Genomic DNA, 22712 nt, shown 5'->3' on the forward strand with positions numbered 1-22712 from the left:
GAAATGTTGAAGACCACTATAACTCCCAATAATAGATCCCTCCCCTGAGTTGTAGACACTTATCTCTAAGCCATTCGTTTTCATTAAGACCCAAAATTTTCTTATAAAATGCAACTGGTACTCATTGAGTGTCTGTGACACATTGCATTAATGTTAAAGATAATTTCTGCATCCAGTGTGGGGAGGATTATACATCCCAGATTAATTGACATCAAGCTTGGCAATAGGATTTGCTTTGGCCAATATAATGTAAGTAGATGTGACTTGTGACTCCTCTGAGCAGAAGTTTTAAGCATTATCACATTGTTCTACTATTTTCCCTTTGCCACATGAGGAATATGTCTCATTTACAAGTTGCTTTTTCAGCCTGCATCTCAGAATGAAGAGGAAACGGGCTGAGTTCATCTTTAAAGTCCATATATATGAGTGAGAAATAAATCTTAGTTGTTGTGAGCCTCTGATATAGCTTGTTACTGCAACATAATTTAGCTTACTCTTACTGATAAAATGTGTAACATGTACAGTTTTTATAATGTTGGCTTTACACAAAGTTTAACAAAGTCTGGCCTCACAACAAGCCTATTGGGTAACTTTATTTTCTCCATTCCACTGACAAATAATATTAAAACTGAAAAGAAGTCGTTCCAATTCTGCAGGTTAAAAAGTAACAGAATAGATGAAATTAGGTCTTCCATAGCAAATCCATAGCTCTCGCCACTGTACCACATATTATGGGTTGAATTGTGTTCCCCAAAAAGATAGCTTAAGGGGGCCGGCCCGGTGGCTCAGGAGGTTAGAGCTCCATGCTCCCAACTCCGAAGGCTGCCGGTTCGATTCCCACATGTGCCAGTGGGCTCTCAACCACAAGGTTGCTGGTTCAACTCCTTGAGTCCCGCAAGGGATGGTGGGCTCCGCCCCCTGCAACTACGATTGAACATGGCACCTTGAGCTGAGCTACCGCTGAGCTCCCAGATGGCTCAGTTGGTTGGAGTGTGTCCTCTCAACCAAAAGGTTGCCAGTTTCGACTCCCGCAAGGGATGGTGGGCTGTGCCCCCTGCAACTAGCAATGGCAACTGGACCTGGAGCTGAGCTGCGCCATCCACAACTAAGACTGAAAGGACAACAACTTGAAGCTGAACCGCACCCTCCACAACTAAGATTGAAAGGACAACAACTTGACTTGGAAAAAAGGCCTGGAAGTACACACTGTTCCCCAGTAAACTCCTGTTCCCCTTCCCCAATAAAATCTTTAAAAAAAAAAAAAAAAGATGGCTTAAAGTTCTACCCCTCAGTATCTGTAAGTGTGACCTTATTTGGAAACAAGGTCTTCGCAGATGTAATCAAATTAAGATGAGGTCATTAGGATGGGCTCTAATCTAATAAGACTAGTGTCCTTATAACAAGAGAAGAGACATATATAGAGACACACAGGAAGAATGCCATGTGACAAAAGAGGCACAGACTGGAGTGATGCAACCCTCTATCTGTAGACCAAGGAATACCAAGGATTGCTAAGATACCAAAGAAGCTAAGAGAAGGCATGAAACAGGCTCTCTCCTAAAGAGCATGACCCTTTCCAGACCTTGATTCAGATTACTAGCTTCCAGAATGTAAAAGAATAATTTCTGTTGTTTTAAGCCATTCAGTTTGTGGCAATTTGAATGCCAACAATACACCATGACCACCTCAATTTCAGGGCAGAAGCCACCAGAAATCCTCAGCAATTAGGTTTGGGGGTGGAAGTGGTCCCCCCCCCCAAAAAAAAAAGAAAAAAAAATCACCTTCATTCTTTGACTGGCAGTCTAATGTCACCATCCTGTCTGTATTAGTTTCCAAAAGTTGTCATAACCAAGTACCACAGACCAGGTAGCTAAAACAACAGAAATTTTTCACCATTTTAGAGGCTAGAAGTTTGAAATCAAAGTGCTAACAGGATTGGTCTTTTCTAAAGCCTCTCTCCTTGGCTTGTAGATGGCTGTCTTCTCCCTCTGTCGTCACAAGGTCTACCCTCTGTGCCCATTTATGTCCTAATCTACCCTTCCTTCTTATAAGGGCATCAGTCATATTGAATTTGGGCCCAGGCCCACCCTAATGACCTCATTTCAATTTAATTACATTTTGAAAGACCCCTATCTCTAAATATAGTCACATTCTAAGAGAATGGGAGTTAGGACTTCAACTTATAGATTTGGAGGAGGAGGGCACAGTTCAGCCCATAACACCATGCCATGTTTTCAAATATCTAAGGCTGCCTGTGTTGCCAGCCTGGCCACTTAAGCAATCTGAGATGGAGGCTAAAAACACAGTATACCCCTGGCAGCCCTTCAGGTTGCCAGACCCATCCCTGGGTCTGACAGTCAGGACCACACAAAACTTGGCCTTCTCTGTCCTCTTACAGTTGTTTGTGAGAACCATTTGCCTTGTTCGTGCTTTGCTGTCCACTCAGCTTTCTTGGCTTCAGCAATCTTGGCTAGAATTAAGCTTTCTCTCAGGCTATGCTGACAACTAGTGTCCTAGTTAAACTTCCAACACTCCAGGCCTTTGATCCCTTACTTGGCACAGCCCCCTCCTCATGGGAGACTCTCCTTTCAACCCTCTTGCTGCCTCCAACTTTATAGTCAAAACTTAAAACAAAACTGATAGACACGTTTTGAGATATAGAAGATTACTAGACATAAAAGGTGACCAGTTCACCTAAATGGCTGTTACTTGCTTAAATAAAACAAAGCATCATTTCAGTTTTTTCTCCTCCTTATTAGTTTAGGAGTATCTAAAACCAAAATAATAATCAAGTTCCTTGAAACTCTGAATGTTTTCATCATTATTATAATGCTTCCTCTTTATAATACATTTTGTTTAAAGAAGACAGAATAATCAAATCAGTGCTATGATGAAAAATAAGGAGAGTGAGAGAACAGAGAATGATGGAGTGGGGTGGGATCCTAGGGTAGCGAGGCAAAGCATATCCACTACAGTGACAATGGGAAAGAGATCTGAGAAAAGCAGGGGAGCAAACCTCGGGTCTTTCTGGGGAAAAGCATCCCAGCCAGAAGGAAAAGTAAGTTCAAACATCCTGAGGTGGCCATATGCCTGGAACAGGAAAGGAAACAGGGGGAATAGTGATCGGGAATGAGGTCAGAAAGGGGAAAGGTGACCTGTAGGAGAAGTTCTGTGAGGACTTTAGATTTTACCTGGAGTCAAAGCATAATCTACTGGAGAGTTTGAACAGAGGAGCAACATGATCAGACATGTGTTTTAAAAGGACTACTCTGGTTCACATGAGGTCTGACAATTAAGTTCACAAACTTGCCACCGTGTGCTCACACTGACAAAAACATTGCAAAAATTCATCAAATTGTGTGTCAAAATCGTCAGCTGACTGTGAGAAGCATAGCAGACCAAGTACACATCGATAGAGAAACAGTTAGGAAAATCTTAACTGAAAATCTTGGCATGAGAAAGGTGTGTGCATAAATGGTCCTGAAGGAGCTCTTACATCATGACAATGCACCAGCTCACACGGCACTGTCTGTGAGGGAGTTTTTAGATAGTAAACAAATAACTGTATTGGAACACCCTCCCTACTCACCTGGTCTGGCCCCCAATGACTTCTTTCTTTACCCAAAGATAAAGGAACTATTGAAAGTAAGACATTTTGATGACATTCAGGACATCAAGGGTAATGCGATGACAGCTCTGATGGCCATTCCAGAAAGAGTTCCAAAATTGCTTTGAAGGGTGGACTAGGCACTGGCATCAGTCCATAGCTTCCCCAGGAGAGTGCTTCTAATGTGACCATCATGATATTCAGCAGTGAGGTGTGTAGCACTTTTTCTAGGGTGAGTTCTCAAACATAATTGTCAGACCTCGTATATGGAGATAAACTGTAAGGCAGAGAGGGGAGCAGGAGCTGTTAGGAAACTAGGCAATAGAGGGTGCTGGCTCTGGTCAGCATGCTGGGGGTGAAGGTAGGAGAAGTAGAAGCTTTGAGATCCATCCTGAAAGTACAGCCAATTCAAAGAAATAAAGATGAGAAAGATGTGGAGAAACCAATAGAAGGGACCAAGGAGTAGACAGTGAAATAAGAAGAAACCAAGAAAGGACCGTCCTGGAACCTGAGTAAGCTGTCAGGAAGGAGGTCCACGGGCTGTGCCAAATGCGATTCCTGGGCACGCAAATCAAAACCTGAGGACTGACCGTTGACCAGTAGGAGGTCACTGGTGAAAACAAAAGCATGATTGGCTTTTGCACAAGAGAGAATGGGAGGAGACATACAGGGCACACCAGATATAACGTACCAAAGGATACAATGTACCAAAGGAAGTATCTAAATGTCAGGAAGCTAACACGCGGGGGCAAAGGTACCTGTGCAAAGGCTGACCTTGGGGCAAGGAGAGGAGAGGGAGCCCTGGAGGCCATGTCTCTGCTGCTTGTACTGTGGGCGTGCAGAGGTCCACGGGCAGCCCTCCAAGTGAAACCTGAATTCTCCAGAAGGCTGAGGATGTGGACTTTTTTCAAAACATAATTTCTCAGTACTTGTTGCATTGATTTCCTTTGGTTCAAGTGACAGCTGGTTTTAATTTAAATCAGCTATTTTCTTGAAAGTAGGGGAAAGCATACCTTACCCTGTAATCTCTTACTCCAGAATGTTGGGTCCTTGATATCTAGGAAGAATTTGTTTCACGTGTAATTTCTAGGACTGCAATAGGAAATATGTTGGCACAAATATTAGTCCTAATCAGTTAGTATTCTTGGTTTTGCTTTGATTCCAGTAGAGGATTAATAAAGCACCTTTATTCAGGTTCTTGCTGCCTCCTGGACTGTCTTGGGGAGATCTCTGTCCCTAGGTCTGAGGTCACATGCACAACTTCCTGGGCACTCCAGAACTTGGGTCAGGGCCCTGCTGTGTGAGAACTGCACCTTTGATGCCTACCTTCCAATCTCAGGCCTGCTACTGACATTCTTCAGTATCTGGAGTAAAGCATCCAACCTCCCTTCACTTTACTTACTAATTTCTAGATGTTGAAATAATGACAACATACTGCATAGCTAACTCAGGTCACCAGGTGTCCGTCTGTTGGTGGATTATGTTCAGTGAAGATTAGACTGGCTTCCCTGTACTCAGGACATTTCTGGGCCACTTTCCCCAAATGCTTAATCAGACTGTCCATCAGTAGATGAATGGCTAAACAAGATGTAGTAGATATACACAACGGAATATTACTCATATAGCCATAAAAAAGGATGAACTCTTACCATTTGTGACAACATGGGTGGACTTAAAGGGTATTATGCTACATGATATAAGTCAGACAGAAAAAGACAAATATCATATGATTTCACTTATATGTGGAATATAAAAAAACAAAACAAATGAACAAACAAAACAAAAGAGAGAGACTCATAGATACAGAGAACAAGCTAATGGTTCCCAGGGGGGTGGGAGTGAAGGGATGGGTGAGAAAGGTGAGGGGAAATAAGAGGCACAAACTTCTAGTTAAAAAATAAATAAGTCACGGGGTATAGTGTACAGCACAGGGAATACCGTCAATTATATCACAATAACTTTGCATGGTGATAGACGGTTAATAAACTTATTGTGGTGATCACATAATAAGGTATACAAATGTAGAATCACTATGTTGTATACCTGAAACTAATATAATATTGTATGTCAACTATACTTTCATAATAAAGAAATGTTCAAGAATTATAAACAAAAATTGCCATTGGCCTTGGCAAAACGATGCTGTGATGCTGCTTCAAAACATACCCAGTGTTTCCTGTTACCCATGAGCTGGACGAAAATCACTGCCTTTCTTCCATGGATTTTATGTTGAACTTTACTTAAATCAAATATGGGTTTAACTCAAAGACAGAAAAACCTTACAAAAAGATCTACAGTAAGAGAGACTAAAACAGAAAGCATCCCAGTAGCAGTTACACTGGGGTTGTGTTTTAATCAAAATAAGTCGATCTATACGCAGGTCTTCAGAAAGACAATTTATGCATAAAGTAAGATGTAACCATATATACCAGTCTTGTGGCTTTTTATCCCAACTCAGAGCCCACCCCTTCAAAATGCTTTCACATACTACTCAAACTGGAAGAACATTCTCCTATTCTCTGATCTTCTGTAGCATATTAAGAAATTACCCATTGGTCCTTTGTGTATTAGTTTGCTAGGGCTGCCATTAAAAAGTCCCCCAGACTGCATGGCCAAACAACAGAAATTTATCTTTCACAGTTCTTGAAGCCAGCAGTCTAAGATCAAAGTATTGGCAGGTTTGTATCTGGTGAGACCTCTCTCCTTGGCTTGTAGATGGCAGTGTCCTTCTCACTGTGTCCTCCTATGGCCTTTTCTCTGTGCACACTCATTCCTGGTGTCTCCTCCTCTTCTTAAAAGAATATCAGTCATATTGGATGAGGGCCCCTTTCTAACCACCTCATTTTAACTTAATTACTTCAAAGACCATGTCTTTAAATAAGGTTAATTTTTGAGGTACTGGGTGTTGGGACTTCAACACACAGATTTTTGTAGGGACAAATTCAGCCCTTGTCATTCATTATAGAGTATTAGCAGGTATCTGATGTGTCTCTCATCCTCAACTTGAATGTAGGCTCCCTGGGTGAAAGACCCTGTTTTAAGATTCTATTGTCCTCAGCAATCGATAGTTTGATGGATCTTCTTGATGATTGTTGGAACTTTTGTTCACATTTGTCCTGATGCAAATATATTTTGAAGGAGAAAATAAAACCAGTTCATTTTTTCAGGAGAAAAAATGCACCGTGGCTTCATGTCAGGGTCTGAGCTAGATGATTTCCAAGGTTCCTTACAAATCCTGTGATTGTTCATTTTCTATCACCATCCATGTGGCTTTCCACAAAATTCTCCTCCCTAGGAGTTTGTCATTTTCTTAATTTCTTATATGTAGGTATCTTATGTGGCTCAGGTCCTAACTCTTTCTAATTAACTGTGCATTGCTTATTTTCATGGTCTGCATCTGGCAGCATATGAGATCCTGGTTTCCTAGGACCCAGAAGCTAAGAAAACTGGAGTATAGGGCAGTGCAATAACTTGCCCCAAGTCTTCCAGTGTCATCCTGACCCTGCAAGGACTCAACCAAGGTCTTCCAGCTCCAAGGCTAGGGTTCTTTCCAATAACTTATCCTTCCTCTTTACTTAAAGGGAAGAAAACCTCAGGCTTTATGTTTTTTGGGCAACAATTCATGTAATGAAGTGAGATCATAGTCTCACTTATGACTTCTGAGGAACTGTAAAACATCGTATTTTTTAAGTACCAAAAGGATCTAGTATTATTCTTTGGTTGGCTTGTAAAATGCTCAGATGTTCAAACCATATGTTTAAGTACAATTTTCAATGGTTATATTCTTCCTTTTTTTAAAAAAAAAGACGAATTTTTCAAGATCAGGTAGAAAAAATAGCATGGATATTGGGAAAAATTGTCTCAACTTAGCCCTGAATCAGTTTCAAAACAGTGACGGTGATACCAGCTTCATGGCCTGGCATCTCCCAGCCTGCAATCTTGCTCCAAGCCTTCACATTCACTCAATAGGTGCAAGACAAATCATACCCAAAGATACGTGCACATAAACATGAGCCTTGCTTGACATATTGCAATATTGTGCACAATATTGCTTCTATAAAAGGGGTAAAGTCAACTTAAGACTTTCAAGTTGGATAATACATTTTACCGTCTAAAAATATACAGGCATGGGGAGGATCCAAGTTGGAGTAGATAAACGTTGTGCTTGCCTCATCCCGTGAACACATCAAAATTACAACTAAATTATAGGACAATCAACCTCAAGAACCACCTGAAGTCTAGCTGAACAGAAGTTTAATAACTAAGGATATAAAGCAGTCTGCAGGAAACCCAGATGTCCTCTTAAAGAGCCCCCACACAGACTCTCACACTCCTAGGCACACACCCTGGGCTCCGGCAGAGGCACAGTGTCTCAGGAGGTGTTGGTGACATACGAGGGGCAGATTGAGGTGTGTGGCTTCATTTTCCCTGTGTGGGATCCTTCTTCTGTGCAGCCAGCAGGCAGGCACCATCTTTCCTGTGTTGAGCCTTTCCCCCACAAGTCAAATCTGAATCTGAATTGGTCTGGTGAGCTCCACTCAATCTACCGTGTTTCCCCAAAAATAAGACCTAGCTGGACAATCAACTCTAATGCGTCTTTTGGAGCAAAACTTAATATAAGACCTAGTCTTATTTTACTATAATATAAGACTGGGTAATATAATATAATATAATATAATATAATATAATATAATATAATATAATATAATATAATATAATACCGGGTCTTATATTAATTTTTGCTCCAAAAGACACATTAGAGCTGATTATCTGGCTAGATCTTATTTTTGGGGAAACAGGGTACCCTGGTGACTCACTGAGACCCCGCCACACCCAACTCCATACTGCAGGAGGCTTTATCAGTGGCTGAACCTTATGGGAGCCAACAGCTGGCAGCAGACCTCAGAGTGTCCTGGCTTTTGGCGGAGCTACCCCAGAACTGGTACTGGTGGCAGCTGTTTTTGGTTCATAGCGTGGTCTCTTCCACATACCTCCATGTCCAGCACAGGCAGCGACCAACCATGCACTACTTTGTAGCTTCTACCAGGTAGCCCCCACCTGGTCATAGGAAGTAGCTTACCTGAGCTTGCAGCAGAGTCTTTCCCAAGAGGCCCCAGAACCAACATACTTGAAGGTTGGCTTCCGACCACATCAGAGCACCACCCAATTAGCCCCACAGGTGGTACACTCAAAGGGTAGTCTCAAAGGGCACCAGAGCCCATTGGGGTGAATCCCACTCAGTGGGCTAAGCCTCCTGCACAGCAGCTCATAAGCTGTGGACATGGCCAAACCCTACAGCCAGTCAGCTTGAAGGTCAGTCCCACCCACTGACAATCAAGGCTCAAATATAACAGGAGGACACACACAACCCACACAAGGGACATTCCTTGAGCACCCAGTGCAGGTCACCAGGGAGACTATGCTATTGGGCTCCACAGGGCGCCTACTACATAAGGCCACCTGGCAAAACTGGAAGATGTAGCAGTTCTACCTAATACATAGAAACAAACACAGAAGGCAGCCAAAATGAGGAAACAAAGAAATACATCCCAAATGAAAGAACAGGAGAAAAATCTAGAAAAAGAACTAAACGACATGGAGGCAAGCAAACTACCAGATACAGAGTTCAAAATAATGGTTACAAGGATGCTTAAGGAACTTGGTGAAAATTTCAACAAAGAGATAGCAAGCATAAAAAATGATGAAGAAACCATAAAAAAGAACCAATCAGAAGCGAAGAATACAATAACTGAAATGAAAAATGCACTAGAAGGAATCACCAGCAGACTAGATGAAGCAGAGGATCAAATCAGCAATTTGGAAGGCAAGGTAGCAGAAAACACCCAATTGGAACAGCCAAAGTAAAAAGGAATCAAAAAATGAGGGTAAGAGGGGTGACCGTTTGGCTCAGTTGGTTAGAGCATGGTGCTAATAACACCAAGGTTGCTGGTTCCATCCCCTCATGGGTCAGAGTGAGCTGCGCCCTCCTTAAAAAAACAAAACAAAGTGAGGGTAATTTTAAAAACTTCTGGGACAACATCAAGTATAACAACATTAGCATGATAAGGGTACCAGAAGGAGAAGGGGGAAAGCAAGGTATTGAGAGCCTATTTAAAGAAATAATGGCTGAAAACTTTCCTCACCTGGTGAAGGAAATATACATACAAGCCCAGGAAACTCAGAGAGTCCCAAACAGGATGAACCCAAACAGGCCCACACCAAGACACACTATAATTAAATTGGCAAAATTTAAAGACAAAGAGAGAACCCTAAAAGCAGCAAGAGAAAGGCAACTAGAATATAAGGGAGCTCCTGTAAGACTGTCAGCTGATTTCTCAACAGAAACTTTGCAGGTCAGAAGGGATTGGCAGGAAATATTCAAAATGATGAAAACCAAGGGCCTACAACCCAGACTACTCTACCCAGCAAGGTTATCATTTAAAATCAAAGGACAGATAAAGAGCAAACAAGAAAAAGCTAAAGGAGTTCATCACCACCAAACCAGTATGACAAGGAATGTTAGAGGAATTACTTTAAGATGAAAAAAAAAGTTCAAAACCATGAATAATAAAATGGCAATAAATACATATCTATCAACGATTACTTTCAGTGTAAATGAATTAAATGCTCAGATCAAAAACAAAGGTGGCTGAATGAATAAGAAAAGAATACCCTTCATATGCTGCCTACAAGAGACTCACTTCAGATGGAAAGACACACAGACTGAAAGTAAAGGGATGGAAAAAAATATTTCATGAAAATGGAGATGAAAAAAACAGAAAAGGCTGGGATAGCAATGCTATACAAGAGAAAATAGACTTTAAAACAAAGGCTATACCAAAAGACAATGAAGGACCCAGTAGTGCCACTTCTGGGTATTTATCTGAAGAAACCCAAAATGCTACTTCAAAGGGACATGTGCATCCATATGTTCATTGCAGCATTGTTTACAGTCGCCAAGATGTGGAGGCAACCTGGGTGTCCATAAATGGATGAATGGATAAAGAAGAGGTGGTACATATATACAACGGAATATTGTTTGGCCATAAAAGGGAATGGGTTCTCACCATCTGCGTGGTATGAACGGACCTGGAAGGTATTATGCTGAGTGGAGTATGTCAAGCAGAGAAAGACAGATGCAATGTGATTTCACTTACATGTGGAATCTAAAGAACAAAATAAACAAACAAACAAACAAAACAGAAACACACTCATAGATACAAAGAACATTTTGATTGTTGCCAGATGGGAGGAGGTTTGAGGAGGTGGATAAAAAGGGGAAGGGATTAAGAAGTACAAATAGGTTTTTACACAGTAGTCATGGGGGTGTAGGGTGTAGCACAACGAATATAGTCAATAATATTATAATAACTATGTATGGTGTCAGACGGGTACTAGATTTATTGGGGTGATAGATAGTAAGGGGGTTAGGGGGCAGGGTGCAAAAGGTAAAGGGATTAAGAAGTACAAATTGGTAGTCATGGGGATGTAAAGTAAAGCATAGGGAATGTAGTCAATAATATGGTAATAACGATGCATAGTGTCAGGTGAGTACTAGACTAGGCAGGGGTTTCACTTCTTAAATCATACAAATGTCTAACCACTATGCTATAAACCTGAAATTAATACAAAGTAATATTGAATGTTAACTGTAATTTAAAATTTTTAAAAGGAGGGAAAAGTTGAAGGGGGAATAACTGGCCCAAATTTCCAGGTATAAAACAAGTAAGTCACGGGGATGCAATGTACAGCATGGGGAATATAATCAATAATATTATGAAAGCATAGTACAGTGTCAGATGGTTTGCTAGACTCATGGTGATCACTTCTTTGGGTATATAAACGTTGCACAACTATGGTGAACACCTGAAACTGATATAATGTTGTATGGCAGCTGTATTTTTAATAAAAATCCAATAAATAAATAAATAAAATATAGGCATAACATGTATGGAGAGGATATACTCAGTTTGAAAGTAAAGGTGAGAGTTTTGACAAACACTCATGGGAGTATACTGTCCCACCATGGAAAGGACAAATGAAAACACCCATTTCTGAACAGAAGGCATGTCTTTGCGTGACTGAGGCTTGGTGAATATTATTCCTTGTGCCAATATCAGGAATGTGGGTCTGACCAACAAAAGACCTTGTCACTGGCTTGGTTTCTCTGTGGAGATTGTAATGGTCCTTTTTTACTCACTGGAGTCTGACTTTCTAAAATGGATTTTGTTCATTTTCCACTGAGATCGGGAAAACTGCACGTGGCAGTTTATGAATTGGGTCTCCCAGCAAGGCTCTGGAAGACAACTGGAGTGGGGGTGGTCTGTGTGTGTGAAACTCCCTGGACAGAACTGAAGTCAGGCTGTGACACACAATAACATCTATGTGTGACCCAGCAGCCTGCAAACTGCTTCCCTGCAAAGGGAGAAGCGTGCCAAGTGAGAACCAGAGGATTTTTGTTCATCCTCTTTATCTTAGAGACGCTGCTTGTTTGTCTGTTGGGGGAAATAAAAAAAAAAAAAAAAAGCAAATACATTCTTGGATTGTGCTCAGTCTGGATTTTGTGTTTTCTCTATGCCTTCATTTCTAATTCTCCAAAGTATCTTTCCCCTTTAATTTTACGGCATTTTTATGTACACATGCATGAAGTCAGAGATATCAATTATCTTTCCAGACTCCTATGGCTTTGCCATTCTGTAGAGATCCATAATGAGATACAAGAGTTCTCATCCCCTTCCTGTTAACATAATTTATACAGTTTTCCCTGTGCTCAGAGCACATGGCTAAGCCCAGCATAAGCAGCAATAACAGTGCATTCTTAACAGCTTCCCTGGACAGCTTGCTAAATTCTTTCTGAGAGTGCCTTGCTGGCCCTGACAAAGGTTAGCTGAAAAACCAACTGGAAGCCGGGAATCTGACTGTGTGAGCAGAAAGTACGTACGTTCTATTACAGACAGAGGAGCAAGTTCATGGACTCACATTGGCATTCCGGCAATCCCAGATGAGGGCTACCTTTAGGCAAAATCCAGCTTTCCCAAACCTAGTATAGTCTGGGTTAGCTGGCTTTAATATTTTGTTTTGTGTTAAAGGATGCTAGAAGTTAAAAATGGGAATCTGAACTACACAACAATTTTTTTTCTCCTCCATGTTATAATATATTACCTGGCTCCAAAAGGCAAAAGAAGGGGCAAGTAGCATTGCTAAGTAATCCTTCAGGATATGACCGAAAAACTCCCTCCACGTAATCCGGAAATCCCTCGTGTGACTTTTGTATAGCACATTGATAAACAAGCCAAAATAGCTGCAGTATGACAGATAACTGCAGAGGAAAGGCACAGAAGGAATTTAGTACAGACACATGAAGACCTGTTGACTTTTTAAACTTGAACTTAGAAGATACGGAATTAGCTAGAATTTTTATTTCTAAAAGAAGCGACTCCTCTGGAAATCATCTATTCATGTAGCTCTCTGTTCTCCACACCAAGAATCCAAAGCAGGTCCTTGGGATAACTTTTGGAAAACAACACAACCATGAAAAAACAAATCTCGGCCAAAAACACAGACGTCTTGTCTGTCTTTGGTGTCCCAAAGGACCAGGGAAACCTGAACATTTAAATACGACTTCAATGCCAGGCGCTAACTGTCCCCTGTTGGACTCCAGCCCACCTTCCCCACCCAGAAGAGGACAAGGTACTCACCAGTCATTAGGGTGTAGTAATTGGGATAAGAGAGACTGGGGAAGTCTGGGGTCAAGTAATCCACTTTTACTCCCCTGCTCACGATTTCTTTGAAACCAGGCAAGGACTCCAGGGCCTCATCACTGATGTAGTCTGAGCGAAAACCATCCAGCAGAAACAACAGGAGCTTCCGGCGGGCCGAGGCTGGCTGCGCCAGGCTGAGTGCAAGGACCAGCAGGAGGGCCCCGAGCTTCACTGCCATGCTGCCAGGAGCCTGCCTGGGCTGGCTGGCACAGCCGTCCCCTTGCAAAGACTGAGGATGGAGAATCTGCAGCTATTCTCTCTTCTAGGGGCTGGACCTTGACTGCTGGCCTTCCTGAGCCAAGTTCACTTTCAGAATTTAAAGGTACAGCACCCCCTTTTAAAAACATCTATGCTCACCCTTTACTAGAAAGTCAAGGGACTGACTCCTTTGGAGAAGCTGGTTTTCTAAACAACCCAGAATTAACACCAGGGGAGAGAGTGCAACCTTATTATTTTGGGTGAATGTTCCAGAAATACAATCACCCACAGAGAGGTGGCATTTTAGAAGATGACAGAAGTCAATACTAACGTTGCAGTTGGGCTCACCAAAGGGAGGAGCCAAGGAAAGGGCAATCTTTTAATTTGCTGTTATCCCACGTCTTTGCTCGATTTAAACTCTTTCACTGAGTTTTTCACTGACAATTTAGGAACGCAAACCTCTTAACTCAGTATGCCGACAGGAGACAATGAAACTTAGTGGGCATACTTGTGAACTTTTCAACAATATTTCTATCACCATAGCATTTACAAACAAATACTTTATGTGTCTCAGCCACTTAGTTTTTCATATGCATCTATATACAGGGTTTATTGTTTTACTTTTCATGTTGCTGGTGTCCAAACTCATCGGTCGAGGAGATAGTTCTCAGCAGAGCTGTACAGCCCCAGAGCAAGTCCCAGAGATGGACAGCAGCGGTCATGACTGACAGATTGGTCTGAGGCAGCATTGCCCCAGAAGGGCAATGAGATAGAGATCTGTACAGTTTGCGATGGAGAAAGCAGACCTGGAAATAACCATGCAGGCTTCATGACAAGAAGGACTACGCAGAGGAGGAAATCGGAGCCTGACCAGGAAGTCACGGAAGTACAGCAGGCACAGGTGGGCGACAAGACTGAGCACTAAGGGTGGGTTTCTCATGTGGCAGAAAATTAAATATAAAGGCTTATAAAATGTGCATGCCCATGGCAAGTGCTTAACAATGCTAGCTATTATTAACATTATAATGTCACTTGGATCCTGGTGAAACATGCAAGGCTCAGGACAAAGCTTTACCCGGACTGAAGGCAGCTGGACACCAAGCACTCTGATCTTGATCAGTTCTAAACTATTTCTTCCACCTCTGCCCTCTGCCTGTGCCTTCTCTTCTTCTTTTCTTCTATTGTATTTACAGTCAAACCCTTACGTGACACCACCGGTCACTTTCTAAGTTGTGCTACACAGAGTAAACACATCAGCCAAACGGCCAAGTCACCATTCCCATCTCAGCTGACTTAGACAGGGATGAGACTTTATTTCTCCAATAAAAGCAATGCTTTTCACACTTAAAAAAATTAAGAAAAAGAGGGGAGGTTATTCTTAATGTTTGTTAGTTTGAACACTCAATGTTATTCATATTTCTTTGAGTTGTGGGATGTTACTTTCATTCTAAAGAGAAAAAAGTGGAAGGGGATGGAAGAGGGAAGGAAGAAAGGAGGGAAGGAAGAAGGGAGAGAGGGAAGTGGGGGGGAGAAAGGTGAAAGGTGCTGAGGAGCTTACAGGCTGCCCTGGCAGTGATCACACACACTGAAAGAAGAATTTCCTTCTGCAGTTAGTGAGGGTCCAAGGAGGCAGCAGATAAAGGTAGACGTGCTGTCAGTTCCCGAGAGGTTCCAAGACTTTTGGACCAGGAAGCTGGCATAACAGTGCAAGTCCATATGATTTGCCTTGAGGGGGGCCCCTGAGCTCACTTGGGGAGAGGCTAAGCACTCCAGATTTCAAAGATGAATATACAAGGGGCATCCACTTTCCTCTGCTGCTGGTTCCCTGAGTGCCCTATCCAGCTGCTGAGGAGGGCAGCCCTTAACTAACTCCCTCTAAATTAGAGTGTCCACAGGTCCCCAGAGGTTCCCAAGTCTCCACAAGTAGTACTGTGATATGTCTGGGTCGGCGCACAGCTGATGTGTCTTATTTTATTTTATGAAGATCATATCATTTTGGGATAATGTTTAGGCAGTTTCTCTAAAGTTTTGGGTCCAAATTATTGTAAATAAGCATCTTTAATATACATACTAACATATGAAAGAAACATATGGGATGGAATTCAAACCAAGGAAATCTCAGCATTGCTTATACTCAGACTCCTGGTCTGTACCTTGTGATCTAAAAAAGGTTGGACATAAAAGCTAAAAGGCAACAAGGAAAGGCAGTAGATCAGAAAATGTGGTTAATATTAAGTGCCCAAAGTCTTGTGGTCCAAGACCTTGTCTGTCTGTTATCTGGATGTCCTCAGTTGGGGGTGGTTATCAGCACCTAATACGTAAGAGTGTTTCTTGTCATTTATTTTTCAAAGGTTGGCAATGCTATAAGGTCATTGCCCACAGGAATTTAACCTAGATAACACAGAAAAATAAAAAATTCCCTTTAGAACTTGGAACCATCTTTGCCCTGAGAGCTGCTTCAGGTCCTGCTCAGGATACGCGTGAGTTCTCAAGAATGTGCTGCCCAGATCTGTCTTTACTCTGGTGCTTTGCATCCATGGAGAGGCATGTGAGATAGAAGGAAAGAGTCCTGGGAGAAAGAAGACATGATTCCAGAGCCTGGATTCTGGTATGATACAATTGTGTGATTCTGAGAAAACTGCCCTTCCATGCTTCGGTTTTCTCCTCTGAAAAGTGATGGAAGCTTTAGGGTCATTTCCAGCTATAGAATCAATGAAACTCAAAAGTTGTGACCCAAGTCAGCCTATATTGGTCAACATCAACCCTTGATGATCTTGTTAATCCATCCCAGTTTGGTCAGCCCATGTTGGCCCTTGTTGGCCGATGTCAACCATTACCTTTCCTAGAAATCTGTAGTCTCAGCTCCTCAATGTTCTTGCACCAATCCCTGCCCACGGCAAGTGTTCCATCTGCCTTCTCTCTGGTCAGACCTTGGAATTTGAATCTTAATGCATTTCAAAGGATTGGAACGCTACAGAATATGTTCTAGATCTGGGAAAACATTCTTCTAAAATTAAGATAAAGTAAAGACATTTTCACATAAATGAAAGCTAAGTGAATTAGTCACCAATATACTTGTACTACAAGAAACACTAAAGAATGTCCTTCAGGTTGAAGGGAAATAATACAAGATGAAAATTAAGATCTAGAGGAAGAGGCTAAACAGTATCAGAAATGGTAAATATGTGGGTAAATGTAGAAGATTATATATTTTTTCTTTTCTTAATGTCCTTAAAACACCAAAAGCTTAAATTAAAAATAATAATATTATGACAGGATTTATAATTTATAACTTATGAAGAATTAAAAGATATAAAACCTGTGACTTAAAATATAGGGGTAAGATTTTTACATGGAATGAAACTGTTGTGACTTTCTTTTATTTATGAAGTGGGAAAAGTCAGATATAAAGAATAAAATGTAAAGTGATGAAACGTTAATTCTAAGTAGATTGTAATAAGGATGCATGTTGTAAGGCCAAGAGCAATCACTAAAAAGTAACACAAAGAGGCATAGCTAAAAAGCCAATAGAAAAGTAAACTATATCAACATGATAAAAGCCACAGTTAAAATTATAATGATGAAAAGTTAAAAGCTCAAAAAAAGAAAAGAAAAGTTAAAAGCTTTCCCATTAAGATCAAGACAAGGATGCCCGCTCTCACCACTCCTATAAGCATAGTACTATTCAGAGCAATAAGGCAAAAAAAAAAAAAAGCATCCAAATCAGAAAGGGAAAGTAAAATTTTCTCTGTATGCAAATGATATGATCCTATATATATATATATATATAAAATCCTAAAGACTCCAAAAAAAAAAAAAGCTTAAAAAGCTATTAGAACTAATAAATGAATTTAGTAAAGTTGCAGAATACAAAATTAACTTGCAAAAGCCAGGTGCATTTATATACACTAACAATAAATTATCTGGAAAAGAAATTTTAAAAATCCCATTTAATAATACCATCAAAAATAATAAAATATTTAGGAATAAATTTAACTAAGGAGGCAAAACATCTGTAGACTGAAAATTATAAGACATTGATGAAAGAAATTGAAGAAGATACAAATAAATGGAAAGATATTCCATCTTCGTGGATTGGAAGAATTAATATTGTTAAAATGTCCATACTACCCAAAGTCATCTATAGATTCAATGCAATCTGTATCAATATTCCAATGACATTTTTCACAGAAATTTAAAAAACTTAAAATTCATATAAAGCCATAAAAGACTGACTAGCCAAAGCAATCCTGAGAAAGAACAAAGCTGAGGCATCACACTTCCTGATTTGAATCTTTATTTCAAAGCTAAAGTAATCTATAAACAGTGTGGTATTGGTACAGACACATAGACAAATGGAACAGAATAGGAGCCCAGAAATAAACTCACGCATATACAAGTAACTAATATTTGACAAGGGAGTCAAGAATAGTCAATGGAGAAAGGATAGTCTCATCAATTAATGGTGATGGGAAAACTGTATCTTTACAGGCAAAAGAATGAAACTGACCACTATCCTACACCACTCACAAAAACTGAGTAGAAATGAATCAAAGACTTAAAATTTAAAACCTAAAACCATGAAACTCCAAGAAGAAAACATAGAGAAAAATTCCTTGACATTGGTCTTAGTGATGATATATATATATCAAGAAAAGCCCAAACAACAAAAACAAAAATAAAGAAGTGGCCTGCATCAAACTCAAAAGCTTCTGTACAGCAAAAGAAACAATCAACAAAATGAAAAGGCAGCTAAGCTATCCCTCCTGATTTTTGACCACCACAGCCAGTTCCAAACCTCTGCCCCTCCTACCAGTTTTGTGGTGGCTTCTTCTGGGTGTCCTTAGTTACAGGGCTTCTGTTCAGCTAGATCAGGCAATTCTCAATAATGGTTGTTCTGTAGTTTAGTTGTAATTTTGATGTGGTCGTGAGAGGATGAAAGCACATTTACCTACTCCACCATCTTGACTGGAATATCCAAGAGTAGACCTTAGTATTATCACCACACACACAAAAAAAAATGGTAATTATTTGAGGTAATGGAGGTGTTAACTAATCTTATTGTAGTAATCATTTCACTATATATACATATATATATATATATATATATATATATATATATATATATATATCATAATATATATATATAACATATATATAATACATATGATATATCAAAGCAAAAAAGAGAGAGCACTCTACAAAGTATCAGAGTTAAAGATGAAAAGTCCGCATTAAAGAAAATGCATACACCATTCTATCTGTTCCTACTAGGAAAGTAGTTATTATTATCTGTGCACATTTTAAATTAAAAAGGTCTCCAAGAACATACTCCCTATATAAAAGGCAGCTGACTAATCAGGATCACACAGATACTAAGTGGAATATCTAGAAACTGTTAGTCTGATTCCAAATCTCCTGCTTTGGCACCAGCTTGCTATTTCACGGTGGGGAGCAGGAATCCTCTCTTCATTACTTTCAGCAATCACTGAGTGAGAACCCACTACCAGCCTTCAGAGGGAGCCCCAGACTCATGTCTCCTGCGGTGGACCCCTGGTCTCACCTGTCTAGAGAGTACAGATAAGGGCTGAACCCAACACCAAAATTCCAGTCCGTAAGGCTGGGTTAATACATTTCTTTTCAGGTTCCTCATATGATTCTGATCAAAAGCCAGGCTTGAGAACCACTGCTGACAATGGCAGCAACGGTCAAGCCTGAGAAGGTCATGTCATCACCAGATTTGCATTTTAGAGACCAGGCTGTGGAAAGTGTGTGGAGGCAATAACAGTGCTAGTGGCAGCAAGAGTGATTATCTTCATCTTCACTGGTATAATATTAAGAACTTCACATACAATAATTCATTTAGAGCTCCCAATAATTTTGTAAGGTAGGTATTTATACACCTGTGATACAAAGGAAATCAAGGTTCAGCGAGGCCTGAACATCAAATAGCCTGAAGTGTCAAATGGAAATTCAAACCCAGGTCTCTTTTATAGCCTTATCTTTTGGGAGAATTCATTCAATTTTGAAATTAGGGGAAAGAAAACCTGTGTGAAATAAAATATAATAAACCCTAAATATCTTTCATTTGTCTTGATTGAACTGAGAGGGGGAAAGAGAAAATCACCATTAGAACACTATAGAAATAACTGTTACAGGCAGCATCCACTGATGAATGCTAAAATTAAAGGGAGAACCAGAAAGTAAGGAAATGCTCAAGAAACCACAGGGTTATCATGAATATTGAATGAGTAAATTTGGGTACAGCAAGCCCCTTCATGTATGGTGCCCAACATCTAGTAGATACTGTACAAATCGTAGATGCTGCTCATTGGCTAAGTGGAGGAGGGTCCTGAAACTCAGAGCCCTGATGGCTCAGCGCCATCATCCTGCTCCACCAGTACAGGAGATAAAAATCTTGACACACTTGTACCCATTTAAAGGACAGAATTGTGCTACATTAATGGGTGGATACTAATGTACAGTCCACTGTTCCTTACATAAGCTCTCATATATTTGCTTGTACAAGGAGATAGGTATACAGAGATTTATTGCAGCAGTTTGTAATGGTAAAATAAAATTAGAAACAATCTAAATGTCCATCAACAAGAGTATGAGTAAGTGACATCAATATTCATTTACAGGTACACTGTATAGCTGTTCAAAAGAATAAACTAAGCTTAAATGTCTACTTCTTGAATAGATCTTAAGCACCATGTTGAGTGAGAAAAACAAGTTATAGGTGGATGCATGCAGTATAAAATATTAACATAAAAACGTGCAGCACAGTACTCTATGTAATAATAGTACAAACACCATGGGAATTATAAACACCAAAATCAGGATTGAGGTTTCCTTTGGAGAGGAAAGAGAAGAATGGAATCAGAAAGAGGCAGGCTGGGGCTTTTAACTTTGTCTGTAATGTTTTATTTGTTAAAGAAACAAAACAAAAACCTGAAGTGTATATATATGACAAAATGCTACAATTTCACAAACCTGAGGGTTGCTACATGGGTGTTGTTTATATTATGCTCTCAGATTTTCTGTAGATCAAAAACATATTATAACTTTTAAAAACTCAGCAGGCCTTGGTGATTAATCGAACATGTGGGTGGTAAGGGAGAGGGAAGGGTCTTGCATGACTCTCAAGGTTCTGCCTTAGATGACAGAGTGGTACCATTTGTCAAGATCGTTACTGTAGGACAATTGCCATCTTTAAGCAATCACCTCATCATATAAATCAGAAAAAAAAAAAAAAGAGGAAAGTTAACCTAATTCAAACCATGATTCAAGGTAACAAAGGAACTTTATCTTCAAAATAGAACTGGGGAAGTGATCTCAGCACATCTGTCAAGAATGAGCAATTCTGAGTACTGGCTCAAGTATGCTTGTACAAATGACCTAATGTTCTCTCTTTATGTCTTTGCTGAATAAATAGAAATCATCATGTATGTAGAGGGAAGTGTTACATTGGTGCAAAAGTAATTGCTGTTTTTGCAATTATTTCTAACATTTTAAACCGCAATTACTTTTGCACCAACATAATAAAATGGATTATTTAATAATTATACAAAAGTTGAATGTAGAAACTCACTTAAAACCAAGAGAAACTACCCCATTTTTTAAAGAAAACTGAAAAGTGGTTAGTCAAAGGAATATTTTTGAGTTTACGTTAACCATGTGAAATATGAAAGGGAAATGCAGTAGCACGTAAACCAAAAATGCCTTGACAACGAACTGTCACATCTTGGTTGCTGCCAGATGGGAAGAACTGCTTTGAAAAAAGAAACTAGAATCACAGAATTATAGAATTGTAAACATGGAAGAGATTGTAGAAATAATCCAATCATAATCTCTTTATTTTGGAGAAGAGAAAGCTGAGTGTCAAATAAGGACGGGAATTTGCCTGAGAGAACTCAAAGGTTAGGTGATGCCAGGTTCTAGAGTAGGTATCATCTTCCACATTGATGCTTTTTTAGATTTCAACTTTATTTATTCTGCATCTCCTCCCACTCCACCCATTTTTATTGTTCATTTGCCTGTAATGTATTTATTACTAGCTTTTAATGATTCAGTTACACAGTCTCTTATTTGAAACTCTTGGGGCCAGCTATGTCTTAGAATTGAGGTGTTTTTTTTATTTGCAATGGTAACATGGTATGTATAGAGTTTATTACTTAAACACTTGCAACAGGTGTGACCCAATAAGTCTGTTACTATTTCTACAGAAAATTGAATAAACCTTCACATGAATCGGGATAAATAAAGACCACAAGTAGCCTCACATTTGATCAAGGTAAGTGTATGCCACCCAGGTAGAATCAGGATTTTCCCCCAAGTAATTTATCAAAATCTTGAAGTTTTCAGAGCTTTTTGAATTCCAGAATTGTGGATGGGGCATAAATTTTACGTTTGGGAAAAAACTCTAAATGTATTAAGGATATATGTATACTTCACTCTTACTCCAGAGGTCTTAGTGAGGCCTTGTCTGTGTAGAGCATTGTTAGAAAGTTAGAAAGGACAGGCTGTCCCTACATCCTAATGAAATGCCCAATGCCATGGGAAGCTATAGAAGGTAAGGGTGCCTAGACACCAGCATGAGGGAGGAATGAAATGTTCATTTGGAAAATAATTACTATGTAACTCCCTTTGTTCTGCAGGATATAGTAGTTTAAATCTCAGCAATAGGCATTTGTCTGCTCCTGGGACAGGCCACGCCCCTCTAATACTCTTCTATGTAGCTTTGCCCAGCCCCTGGCCCCTGCTGAAGAGCAGCCTATATGTTAGCCATTCTTGCATCACTTGATTTTGTTGTATGGCCTACCCACAGCTGGTGGACCCAAGGGGCAGCTGAAACAACAGCCTGTGACAGGCTTCATAGGACACCATGAGCATGACCATCAGCTTCCCTCCTCTGAGAAATGGCACTTACATTAGTGTGAGAGATATATGCACGCTGAAGCCATAGAGAAGCAGAACTCATAAGTAAGCAGAGGAATCAAGGTGGTAGAGAGAAACAAATGGGTGGAGAGAAGCCGAGATACATGTGGGGGAGATTGTGTGTCCATAAAAGTGATAAAGAGGGCTTAGCCAGTCCTACTTCTGCCTTGGATCCTGGCCAGCTCCATTTCTAACTCGCAGTATCC

The 22712-nt window shown here is 40.2% G+C and overlaps 1 protein-coding gene across 3 annotated transcripts in view; it reads right to left on the minus strand.

Moving 5' to 3' along the window:
- Positions 1-22712, minus strand: part of ENPP6 (ectonucleotide pyrophosphatase/phosphodiesterase 6) — a 170416-nt gene that overhangs the window by 88766 nt on the left and 58938 nt on the right. Inside the window, exon 1 of one of the 3 annotated variants that reach the window (XM_019736176.3) lies at positions 13306-13629. The exons of the other annotated variants lie outside the window; for them this stretch is intronic. Coding sequence (XP_019591735.2) covers positions 13306-13546 — 241 coding nt within the window. The 5' untranslated portion in view covers positions 13547-13629. Of the gene's footprint in view, positions 1-13305; positions 13630-22712 lie in introns of those variants that run through there. 3 annotated transcript variants of the gene reach the window in all.

Source organism: Rhinolophus sinicus, chromosome 16, assembly GCF_057876585.1.
Source record: "Rhinolophus sinicus isolate RSI-liver-muscle chromosome 16, RSI-T2T, whole genome shotgun sequence".
NCBI classification, from domain to species: domain Eukaryota; kingdom Metazoa; phylum Chordata; class Mammalia; order Chiroptera; family Rhinolophidae; genus Rhinolophus; species Rhinolophus sinicus.